General features: G+C 41.2%; 1 protein-coding gene across 1 annotated transcript in view; it reads right to left on the bottom strand.

Moving 5' to 3' along the window:
* The window catches only part of REV3L (REV3 like, DNA directed polymerase zeta catalytic subunit), a 114,097-nt gene extending 100,940 nt beyond the window's left edge, over positions 1-13,157 (bottom strand). The window contains exon 1 of the mRNA XM_036380225.1: positions 12,995-13,157. Coding sequence (XP_036236118.1) covers positions 12,995-13,133 — 139 coding nt within the window. The 5' untranslated portion in view covers positions 13,134-13,157. The remainder of the gene's footprint in view (positions 1-12,994) is intronic.
* Between the last annotated feature and the right edge of the window lie 3 nt (positions 13,158-13,160).

Raw genomic sequence — 13,160 nt, 5'->3', positions numbered from 1 at the left:
ATGCCACCTCTAAGTACTAGAAGTATCCTGTTTTACTGTACTGATGAACCCAAACAGCACACTTCTGCAAAGCTTCAGTGGGTGCAGTAATTCAGCACACAGCCAGTAGAAAATTATCTGCCTTTCTCAGTTACTCATTACAGCATCAATATGCAGCTCACAAAACACTCTGAAGCTGTAAGTTATTTTCAGTTCTAGAACAGTTGAAACCTCAATTACACTGTGCTAACAATGAACCCAATTACTTGAGGACAACAGATTGAGTCTACCTCCACCAAAAACACAGAATACCAAAAACGCCCCCCCCCCAAAAGCCTCTTCAGCTCAGCAAGCATATTGAATGAGTCCTTTCCCCTCTCTTGCCTCTTCCCTGCAATTCTAAGTGATTTCTTAGTTTAAAAGCACTAAAAAATAACCATACCTGACCATTCACTTGTCATAACACAAGCCAAATAAAATCAGAAGGCTTCAGAAAGCAACATTGATTCAGTGTGATGATTACTGTATCAAATTCTGGGACGAAGAAACTCTGGTTCAATACTGCACACAATAAAACATTTAAATCATTAACCAAATAAAGAAGAAATTAAATGCAAACCACTGGATTGGAAACTCATCAAGTTATCTGATGTAGAGATTCAACTGTATGATCAAGTTGCAAGTTTCAACTGATGGCTTCTGCAAAGCAGCTGTAACAACAGACAAGTTTCGTACTCCTGTTTTAAATATTGCATGTGCTTCTCCTGACCCTTATATGCCAAATTATGAATCTTCAGACAATAAAAGCACTACCATGCAATCTTAAGTCACTAGGTTTTCTCCTAAATCAGTTTCTTACTCAAGTTTCTCTGGCCAACTCCACTCTGATCTACTGTTATTTTTCCACCACCATTTTATCTCCACAACTTTATTGCCAAACGCATAAGCTTCGGCCTCTCACCATTACATGTTCTGCTGTCAAAATACCAAATCCCTAGTCATTAGGGTACTAAAAGTAAAAAATGCAGTCACTCATCCTTTAAAAAGTAAAACTGAAACATTCACCTGTAATTAAACAGCTTACTGTGAGTCAGCTGGTTACAGAAGCCAAATTACTAATAAACATAAAACACTGCATTACTAGTGGTTTCCATTAGAGAACAACATTCTGAAAAAGCCAAAGACTAACCTGGAAAGAACAAGATATTGCTACAGTTTTCTTACAATAAATCAAGCTTACACAACAGAAGTAAGATTCTTATGGAAGTAACTGAGTAACATAACAAACAAACAGACTACAAGAAGCCCACTGGCACCAAAGAAGAGATGATCAGGTTGAAGAAATGTGTTGTTTTTCACAGCATTTGTGTTTTGTTCTGTTTCTGAAACCTGCCACATATGCACCTAACATTATGCAGACCCACCTATCTTACTCAGCCAGCAAGAGATGCATTTTCTTGTGCACTCATTACTGCAAAGTCTGGCTTCAAGTCTGGCTGGTTTTAGTTTATTTCTATTGATACACTGGGAAGACGAACACCAGATATTTATTTGTTTTATTTACATTTTCCCTTAACCAAAAACTAATTCAAATTTTCATGAAAGTAGACAATACAAAAGGTGTTTACAAACTGTATAGTGCTGATGAGAATACTGTAGCTCTTCACTATGTTCTACACCTCTTGGAAAGTTCTCAGTCAGGAGTACTTTGTTTTTCTCTCTTCTCCCACTGCACAGATCAATAAACCTCATGCAACATCTCATGTACCTTTAGCCACAAGTCCAGAGATAAATTTCAGGGGACGAGTCAGCCTCATGAGCCAAAGCAAGCAAATCCAACAGGGAGCATCTTTAGATAACTGGTCCCTGTTACTGCAACTCCAACATCAATATTTTCCACAGTCCTAGCTCTCAGCACCCTCCTTCCTCCAACCTCCCCCACCCCCAGCTCACCTCACATGCTCTACATATTGCTTTACGATCCCAGTCTTCTTTTCAACACATCCTACCCTTCCCTTGATTTTCCATTCAGGATATCCCTCCTACAAAATTCCACTTCAAAATAATGACTAACAATATTGCCATGCCATCTGTTTTTATAACATACCACTCTTTCTACACCTTTTAAAGCTCCATTTATATAGAACATAACTCTTCTGGAGTGAGGACTACTCCACTATCATCTGCACCCTGCCTAAAACAACTGGTTTTGATTCTTAAATCTTTCATCTTTAATACAGCAGTGGTTAAAAATTACTATTTATTTCCTTGATTAGATTTCGAACTGCTGGCATAAGAACACAAATTCACCAAAAGCTGACATGCTGGCACAATCTGTAAATGCTTAGCAGTACTTTATTCTGTTCTTTCCATCTATCTGAAAGTGTGTTGATGGGGTTCTTCTGGGGTTTTTTGGCTTTTCTTGTTGTGGGTTTTTGGGGTTTTTTAATGCATCAGACTGAAACCAGGAATCTGTACTGTAAAGACACTAAATTAATCTCTGCATGGGAATAGCAGGTTTACAAATGCACATGTCAATGCACAATTCCTCAAGAGCAGTACATCAAAAAAACCACCACCAACAAAAAAACACAACCCAAAAACCCATTAGAAACCAGAACAAAGAACAACCTGAATTACCGTGGCACAAATGTACAACATACGTCACTCTTCTGAAGTATGAAAAATATGGGACAATTTAAAACTGTATTTCCAATACAGAACACCCTTTTAGTCACATGATGACTTACATTCAGTTATTTTACAAAATTCTCTCGTTTTCCGTCAGGTAAAACATACCATCAAAACCCAGAAAATCCAGATCCGGGATTTATTACTTTTACACAGCCACAGCATACCCAAGATACCTTATGGAAATTGTATAAATGTTATGAAACCAACTTTTCTGCAATCAAAATTGAGAGGCAGTGCTTATACTTTCACCTTAGAGGATGGCATGTTAAAAAAAGAAGGGGTAACAAGACACGTACTGGAGATCTCTAAAACAGATTTGACTGTTATGCAGCAAGGAGAGGAATGAAACTTTAAAGTGTGGAAAAGCAGCCTTGCAATAATGGATCACAGAGGCCAGTCATTTTTGGTGTACTTTAGAGGTCAAAACTCAGGCCAACGTTGTTTAACATCTTCATTAAGGACCTAGACATTGAACAGGTACACCTCAGCAAGTTTGCAGATGATAAAATCTGGAGCCATGCCTGATACACCAGAGGGTCGTGCTGACATTCATAACAGGCTGAAGAAATAGGCAGAACTTCATGGAGCCCCATAAGGAGAAATGAAAAGTCTTAACCTGGAGAGGGGCTGGAGGCAGACTGTCTGGAAAGCAGCTCTGATGGAAAGGACCCCGGGTCCTGAATGTAAACAAGCAGCCACAAAGAAGGCCAAAGAGTGTCCTGAGCAGCACTAGGAACAATAACACCAGCAGGTCGAGGAGCATGATGCTTCTCCTCTACTCAGCACTGGTGAGATGCATCCTGGAGTGCTAGCTTCAGGTCTGGGTTTTCCAGCACTAGACATGGATATACTGGAGTCAGGCCATAAAGATAATTAAGGGCTGGGAACACTGGACATACAAGGGAAAGCTGAGTAAGTCAGGATTTTGTAGCTTCAGGAAGAGAAGGTGGGAAGATCTTATTGATATATCATTGATCCGGTATAAATACCAGATAGGAAGCACTAAAGAAGAGTGAGTCTGACTTCTCAGTGGCACCCAATGAATGGACAAGAGGCAATGAGCACAAACTGAAACACAAGAAACTTTTTAAAAAGTCTGGTGTTTTTCTTTATTTGTTTGGTTTGGTGTGCTGTGAATGTGGTCAAACACTCTAAGTTACTCAGATTGTGGCATTTTCATCCTTGGAGCTGGTCTAGAGAGTCCTGCTTTGTGCAGGGTGCTTGGACTCACTGGACAATCTCTAGAGATGTCCCTTCTGACATGAACATTAATCTGAGAGTGAAAACACACTTCTACTGTAAGAAATAGATAAACAGGTAACCCCCCAGTAAAGATAGCTAAATGTCAGTTCCACAAAGCTAATTCAAAAAGCTCAAACATTAAAATATTTGATACCATAGATTCATTTTACCTCAGCATAAGAATCTGCCTGTAATCGCTTCTCATTTCCTACAGACAGCAAAACAGGTTTCACTGCTTACAAATGTGAATGCCACAAATCCATTTGCTTAATGGTCAATGGACAAAGACATACAAAAACATAAAGAGTGATTCATCAAGTATTTAATAACATTTTAGCTAGCTTAAATATGTAACTTTTCAAAAGAAAATACAGACGTTTCTGTATCAAGAATTCCAGAAAATAGCCTCTTCATCTGGTTAATAAGCATAATAAGGGTGGTAGAAATAAAAATTTGTTCATTATTGATCTGAAGGCAGTACCTGCCAACACGAGGGCTGAATCAGTTTCCAATTCCCACTGCTTTATAAGATCTGTGCTATGCAGAAACAAGAAGGTAGTTTCAAACACAAAATGAAAGACTCATTATACATCTCATTATACAAAACTCGGAAAACTTCTATTGTAAACCTCCCCTGAGGTGTAATGTCAGGTATAATGGATTAGGTGCAACATTCCAGAGTCCTTTCAATATTCATACTGAGTACCACATGTTGATATTGCACCTAAAATAGGACATACAGCTTTTCTGTAGTAAACACTGGCTTAGTCAGCAAACAGCACAGAGGCACAACCTGAATATAAATAAGCAGGGCTGCTCCTACTTTTTCTCTAATTTTTAGGAAAAAAACATGTCACTATGGGACAAACACAACTTAGCAATGGTGTCTGTACTGAATATTCTCTCTTTTCTTCTTCTTTCCAAATCTTAATCAGTTCTCACCAACACCACCAAAATCTTCCAGTAACTTTCACAGCTGTAGGGCAATCAGCTCAAAGACAGCCAGCTACCTGGCAACCTTTCCACACCGTTGGAATGCAACTGTGCTTACCTGGACACACAAACAGGCTGTACAGAGCACCTGGATACTCACTACTGACAAGAGTAATCTCTGTAATCACAGAATGGGTGAGGTTAGAAGGGACCTCTGGAGGTCACCTGGACCAAATTCCCTGCCCAAGTAGGGCCACCTAGAGCTGGCTGCCCAGGACCGCATCCCAAGAACTTTTAAGTGCCTCCAAGGATGATGAAAACCTGAAACCAGAGAAGGCATGCACATATACACAAAAGTAACATAACATGAACTCATAAACATGCAGTCAACATGACTACAAATATATGAGTTGGGGAAGAAGTTATCCGAAATGGCTGTCTGCATACTGATCACAGGAAGGCTGCAACATACAGACATCAAATGGTTCCTTAATAAGCCATATGGCTCAGCCCAGCCAGCAAGTGTGAGGTTTTATTTCAATGCCCTGCCAAAAAACACACAAACTTCTGCATACCTTATAACTCCCCTGTAATAAAAAGCAGCTCTTGAAAGAAAAGAGCCTTAACAAACATGCATGAATGAAGCCTATGCAATAAGTGATGTTTCAGACAGTCCCTATATCTGGTACAAACTTTTCTGGTATTTGTTTAGTTTCTTGTATATTTTGGGCTCTATTCTCATTCTTAACTATATCACTGGCGGAAAAATTCTGCCTGTTTGCAAGCACACATACTCGATTTTATAACTTAAAAAAAACTTTTTAAATTGTTACACAATTGTAACAATATAGGGGCAAATATCCAGGAAAAGGCAAAGAAGCAAGTCCATCGGTTGTCACCTCAACATCCAGTGATGACAGACCAGGAGGCTGAGATACTGGCTTTGCAATAGCTGGAGATAACAGTCTCTTTAAGGTGTAATTTAAGAAGAAAAAATTTTTCAACTGCCAATTGTCCTGAGATTTTGAGGAGCAGGTCTTCTGTGACATGAGACCGAATCTTCAGTGACACAGTCCAATCATTATCAAAAATTTCAGCTGCTTTATTTGTGAGACAGAATATGGACTACAAATCTTTCAGTATGAGTGTTCATACTGCCTCCTTCCAAATGGTTTTATGTTCACCACCATGCTTCTCAGAGGTCTGCTGCACAGAGAGGTCAATCAAGTCAACCAAGGGTAAAGGACAAAACCAAGGTAATGACAAGAGTTAGTAGAAGAGGGTATTATTAAATGATCAATACTGGAACTCTGAATATGAGAGACTGAGAAGAAATTGATAGCATGGTATTATCACACCTGCTTCCTTCTTTCAGAGACTTATCTACTCAGACTGCAAAAATTACTAAGCAGGAGCTGTTTCTCACTGAGTGTTTACACATCATCTCATCCTGCCAACCTCAGTTGTGATATGCATGTGCTTCTCTGGTAAAATTAAGAGAGACAACTATTTTCAGACTAGTGTGCTATTTTGAGGAGGTTCGTTTTACACACTGAAAAAGAATATATTCCAACCAGCAGCCGAAAAGTGTCCTTAAGAAGTATGTAACAGAACTGGAAATTACAGCTGAGATAGATAAGCTCCTGGTCTACTTCCAGGGACACTAATCATAAAAACCAAGCCCAGATTTAATATAGATGCAACTACTTTGTGGGACACTTTGAAGTCTGCAGCTGATCGAGTTTTAAGCATGTAGGGTCAGTTATGTATGTATTTTTTCCACTGAATTACAACAGCACAAAAATATTCAGTCTCTTGATCAAGAGGTACTCTACAATAGGAAGCACAATATTCAATATGAACCCAGTATCTGGATTCTACTTAGAACATGAATTTTGTCACAGTAGTTAAAAGTTTATTTAAGAGACAGAATTTTAGCAAGTTGTATATAGACAAGTGTGAAATTGGCTACTTAAGTTCCATGCTAGTGAAGCATAATCTCAGTTTATTCAGGCAGCCTCTCATGCTCAAACAACTCAGCAGGCAATCTATACAAAGTATGTAACAAATGCCTCTTAAAAAAAAAAACCCAAAAAACCACCAACAAAAAAAAACACGGAAGGTTCTTAAAAAACCCAACCAAACACAACAGCCCCACCAAAACCCCATCCCCACCAAAACCTGACAATTTAGAAAACATATCTTTTAATACATTAGGCAATTTTTCAAACAGTACTTCAAAAGTATGAGAAGCCTGTCAGTGCAAGATGCAGAAATGTTAAGCTGTAAGTGAAGCTACACTGTACAACAATCTTTTAGGCCATGCTGTAGCCCACAGAATAACCCTTTATCAAGAGTTGTATGCTGCTATGTTTTGGGAAAGGGTGTGAAAAGGTAAAGCAAAGGCACAAGCCTCGCCACAATGGCTATATCCTCTAGCATCTTCTCACTGTGAAGGCACAGAGGAAAGTGGAAGTGTTATCAAGAAGTAGTACCTGCTTCTGGGAAATGGAATATGGAAAGTAGCAGCAACTGGAATGATGTTCCTCTGTGAACACTGAACTAAGGAAGCTACAGGGAATGACCACTGTGGGGGCCAGGGTCTGAAAAGGTAGTGAAAATGGGGAGACGAAAAGTTCACCATGAGCTGAGTGTAGAAAGCAGCAAGATCCTGCAGTGAGTTCAGTCCTTCTCAAATGGTTCAGCCATTGAGCAATAACAGAGTACAGAAAGGAATAGACACTGGATGGGATCAGATATACAGCCTGGCCAGGTCAGTGAAGGGGGAAAGGGGAGGGGGAAGAACAGAAGAAAGAAGATAAGCAGGCCCCTTCACTGAGTCATACCAGAGCTACTGCTGCTGGATGGGAGCCAGATTTTAGCTGCAGCTTTTGCCTCTGCTTTTCTTCCCCCCTCTCAGAAAACCAAGAAGTGAAAGCACCAAACTTAGATGTCTACCTGAAATAAATTAAGATTTTGCTGACTGTAAGCTCCTACACTATATTATATTTAGCCTCAGAAAAACTTGTAATCAAAAGTATGCAAAAGTAACTTAAAAACATCCTTTTTTTTGACTGGGTTTTTATGCTGCCCTGAGTAAGATTCTTTCTTGGATCAGTGATTTCATAATGTAAAATACAAAACTCCTCCAAACAAGACAAATACATAAAGTGGCAGTTGAGGACAGCACTTATATTACTCCTTAAACTACAGATTGCTCTTTCCTACATAAATTCCTAATCTGCCTTCTCCAAAGGCCCTCCTGTCAACTGAACACACATTTCTCAGCCTAACACCCTTCAAAAGCAATTTAAAAATGTGCACCTGTATTTGTAAAATTTATCACATATCAGCCTCAAATCACACTCACATCAAAATTATTTTTTTCCTAAAATTTCAGCTATCTGTTTGACAATACTCATTATCACACACCAACAGGTATCTCCTATGTGGTTTATGACTAGTATCCTCAGCTACTTGTGCTTGTTACGTGAAGTGATAATTTAGCAACCTCAGCTTGCTTATTAATGCCTCTCCTAAAATGACACCTAGTTCATTTAGTCTCCCTGATTTTTTTATGAATGGATTTACAGCTTGGTCCTTTCTGCAGTTGAATCAGCACCTGACAGAAACATTCAACTAAGCATTCATGTACATGTTCTGAAGTGGTCAGTGAAATCTTGAGGATAGGCTCCAAGAGCTTGAAATAGCCAAGAGCTAGCAGGAAACAAAACAAAGCTTTAATACCCCCATACACCACAAGAGACCTCATAGTAAACTAATCTTCACAGTACCAGCTAAATGGAAGCAACATGAGATAGCAATCTTCTTCTGAGATCACCTAAATTTAATATAAATTTGGAATGAGGCATAGGGTAACTTACAGTGCTTGATTTGCAAATGGAATTAAATTCCACATACATTTTCAGAGGAATAAAAATAATTCAGACATGGCATCCAGTCACTAGTGGGATTCTGTAGAGCTCCATCCTCAGCCCAGCTCTCTTTAACATCTTCATTAACAACTTGGATAAAGGATTTGAAGGAATACTAAGTAAGTTTGTGGCAACACTCAATTGGGAGAAGCTGCTGACTCTCTCAAGGGCAGATAGGCCCTGCAGAAAGACCTAGATAAATCAGTGAGATGGGCAACCATCAACCACATGAGGTTTAACAAGGTCAAGTGCTGGATTCTGCACCAGGGACGGAGCAAGCCTGGGTTTGTCTCTAGATCAGGGAACAAGACACTGGAGAGCAGCACTGCAGGGAGGGACCTGGGGGTTCTGGACAACAGCAACTTGAACAAGAGTCATTAAGCTATTAGAGAGTATCCAAAGGAGGGCCACAGGGATGGTGAAGGGTCCTGATGGGAAGGCCACATGGGGAGCAGCTGAGGTCTGCTTTGTCTGCTCAGCGTGAAGGAGACCCCATTGCAATCTTACAACTTCCTCATGAAGGAAATGCAGGTACAGATCTCTTCACTCTCATGACAGGACTCGAAGAAATGGCATGAAGCTGCATCAAGGAGGGTTTAGGTTTGAAAGGAAAAATATTTTCCTTGCACATGAACAGGCTCCCCAAGGAGTGGTCATAGCACCAAGCCTGACAGAGTTCAAGAAGAATTTGGATAACACTCTCAGGCACATGGTGTGACTCTTGGAATGTCTTGCACAGGGCCTGGAGTTGGATCCTAATGGGTCCCTTCCAACTCAGCATATTCCATATTCAATGACTAAGATCTATGGAATAACCTCTTCCCAAACAAAACTATAAACATACATGACTTTTATGATTACAGATATGTCTTACCTTAAATATATCTCTTTTGAAGCTATAAATTCAGGTACTTACATGGTTGCAAAAATCTTAGGATTCAGATTGGCAACAGGAATGACAATTCAAGAACTGACAATACAACTAAGAGCAATACACTAACAGAAAAATAAATTTTCATTAAGATTTCACTCTAAACAACAGGTCTTGCAATTTTTCAGTCTTTTCCTATTTTTACAAAGAGCATTTACAAAAGTACTAGTTAGCAGACCATACTGCCTGAGAATAGAATGTGACTTTGTTTCATACTTGAGCATTACCTAGTGAATTAAAACCTATTTTTTTATGTAAAAGCAGCAATATTATGAGACTCCCTTAGAGATACAAATACTGGTGTATCAGATAATATCTATGCCCTTGTACAATAAAGCATGAATCCAACACTGCTTTCATTGCATTACCACCATGGCAGTGTTGCAGCATTTCTGAAATTATACTTTTGTCCACGTCACTATGTCAACAGACATGCCAGTCTGCTTAAACAGCTAAAATTGAATGAAATGGCTCAACCAGCTCAGTTCACCTTTTGCTACTGTAATCAGAATTATACTCTTTATTTCACAAAATAACAGAATATAGCAGGCAGATCTTAGGGCTTAAACAGAATTTTGATTCCTTGTCTTTCAAGCTCTTATTATGCAAAGATGTAGGACATCAAGACAGAATTTGTATAGCCTTACCAAATAAAACAAGATTTCTTCCTCAAAAGACATAAAGAAGTTGTCAAATGTTATTGCCAGCACAGTCCATTCTAGAAGCTGATCCTTTCATTACTTTTAATTAAAAAGTCTGGCTTTTTCCTCCCCCAACCACAAGCCACTTTCATTTTATAGATTGTACCAGTAAACCTTTACAAATTAATTGTTGAGTACTGGCTTACATAAAAGCCTTCAAAGGTAACACTGGCAATCCCTGTCATCCACACACCTCACTGAGTGCAGTTCCTCCACAAGATGGGGCAGAAAGCACAGGTGGGTGCCTTCAGGACCACTCTCCTTAGCTGCTGGTGGACACAAGGATACAGCAGCGCCAGATGTTTGACTTTCTGAACATCTGCATAAGCCACTGCCACATACCAATCAAACCCCCTTCGCTCAGCAGGTGACATTTGGAGTCTGTTCTGACCCTGACTCCCAATTACCTGCACAGCTTGGGCACACAGCTATAAACACACTAAGAGTTGTGCAAAGTTAATCATGCTGGAGGTGGAGCAGCCCATCCAGCCATAATAGGCTGCTACCATGGAGGCAACAAGGCAGCAGAGCACCTTTCCTGGAGGCAAGGCACACACATTAAACCCAGTGAGAAAGGGTTATTCCCACCCAGACCAACTCCAGTGAAGAAAAGCATCACACTGCCTGTAAGCCAAACAATAAGGACATCTCATTGTCTCAGACATTATGCTAGAAGTTGTTTTCACTATTTCTTTTTCCTCAAAGAAAAATGTCATTGTAAATGTAAGTGATTACACTTTGTTTTAAATTTCAGCTCTCAAGAAATAGCCTGAGAATCACTGTCAGAGTAATTCTGGCAATGAGTGCTTAGGTCCAACACCTTTGAAGAGAAAGAATTACATTTTTCTGCTTTTCTAAAAAGGAAAAAAACCCAAAAAACAATGCAGAGATGCAGTAAGAAGCTCATGAAGCTTAATAGCAAACATTACTAAAGGTACAAAACATTAAAAAAAATTTAAAAGTTCAAAAAGGAAATAAATGGGATAGACAAGTAACACTGCTTTTGCAGACTCCAGTGAATTGTTTTCTCTAACAAAGTCAAATTAGAAACACTTCTATTATGCAAACTGACATTAAAGTTTATGGCTGGGGAAGCCAGGGATTTCCTACCATATTCCTAATAGCTGGACAACTAAACTACTTCACTGTTTACTTTATGATGCCACATTCATGATATGGCATAGCCTAAACATTTTCTTAAAAGAAAATAAGCCTTAATGAGTTAACCACACGCATGCACAAAAATCCTGCTACCTGCCAACAACCTCAGGCTCTACATTTTTTAATCGTGAAATAGTTACTCCTGCCATTACATAAATATTATTACATAATATCTCCTTTGTATGCAGAATTAGATCTACAATAAAATAGGTCCCACTATTTCAATATTTTATCTATTAATCCCACTCATTCACTTAATAATTTGGAGCTGTAGTTGCATCAGAACACAACAGCTTGAATATGTCACGTTCCTTTGTGCTTAAACAGAAAAGACAGTTAATTCTGGATTTAAAAAAAACAAACAAAACCAAACAAAAAACAAGCCGACAAAAAAGATAACAAAAATAGCTGCTCTACTACAATAACTGCCTGAAGGGAAAGACACCTCTGCTGTGCTCTTTTATTACATGTTTTTGTCTTGCCTAAGATTTAATGTATGTGCATGAATAGATAATTTTCAACATGCCATTCAATAAAATATGCAGAAATACCTTAATTCCCAAGGTCAGCATTACACAGCATAAGTGTAAAGAGATCATAAGCAATGATGCTTACTTACTATGCCTAATATCTCAAAAGCGAGGGGTTTTTCCAATTTAATATTTAACGTATGGGCAAACTACGATACATATTAAATGAATTTTCCTAAGTATTTAATTTGTTCGAAATTTGCTCTGACAACGTATTTGTTTGTATCGGTCAGAAACACGTCTGAGTCGTGAGACGGCTGTAAGCACAAGGCCACACGGCGAAGAGGCAGTGGAGAAGTGGCATGTGACATTCGGGAGTCTCGGGGGGCAACATGTGGCCGGCGCTCAGGACGCTGCTCTCTGCACTGCAGCACCGGTGCCTCGGGCCGTGCGCGCTCCGTGCGGCCACACGAGCCCCGAGCCCCCACTTCCCAAGTGCCGCACAAGTCCCGCTTGTGCCCGTGCTCAGCGGCTTCCCCTTGTCCGCTCGCCCTCCCGCAGCGACAGCTCCCGGGAAGGGCAGGAGAGCGGCGGTGGGCACCGGCAGCGAGGGCGGCAGGGGCCGGCCCCGGTGTTTGCACAGCTGCGCCGCTCTCCCGGGGCAGCCCCGCACAAAGCCCCGGCGGCCCCGCAGCCCCCACCGCCGCCGGGCGGGCGCGGCGCGGCACCCGGGGCAGGTCCCCGCTGCTGGCCGCTGCTGCCCTGCCGTCCCCGCTGGCAGGTGAGACGCGCCGCAGCGGCGGCGCCGGGCGCGGAGGGGGGAGCGCGACCCAGCCACAAAGAGCGGGAGCGGGGTGGGCGGCGGCGGGGCCGGCGCCAGCGCGACCCGCGGCGCCGCAGCGGGGGGACGTCCCCGCCCGCCCGTCGGTGGCGGGGGTCATCCCTTACCTGCAGGGGTGGCGCCGAAGACTCTCACGACGGGCACCCGTTTGGCCGGGGCCTCTCGGAAGCGGGACTGGCAGGGGTCCAGGCCGGGCAGCGGGCTGCCCATGTAGTAGTCGGCAGTCACGATCCGCACTGAGAACATGTTTGTTCGCCGCCGCCGAGGCACCAG

The sequence above is a fragment of the Molothrus ater genome, chromosome 3 (assembly GCF_012460135.2).
Source record: "Molothrus ater isolate BHLD 08-10-18 breed brown headed cowbird chromosome 3, BPBGC_Mater_1.1, whole genome shotgun sequence".
Taxonomy (NCBI): domain Eukaryota; kingdom Metazoa; phylum Chordata; class Aves; order Passeriformes; family Icteridae; genus Molothrus; species Molothrus ater.
The sequence above is the reverse complement of the archived record's forward strand: the minus strand, read 5'-3'. Positions and strand labels throughout refer to the sequence as shown.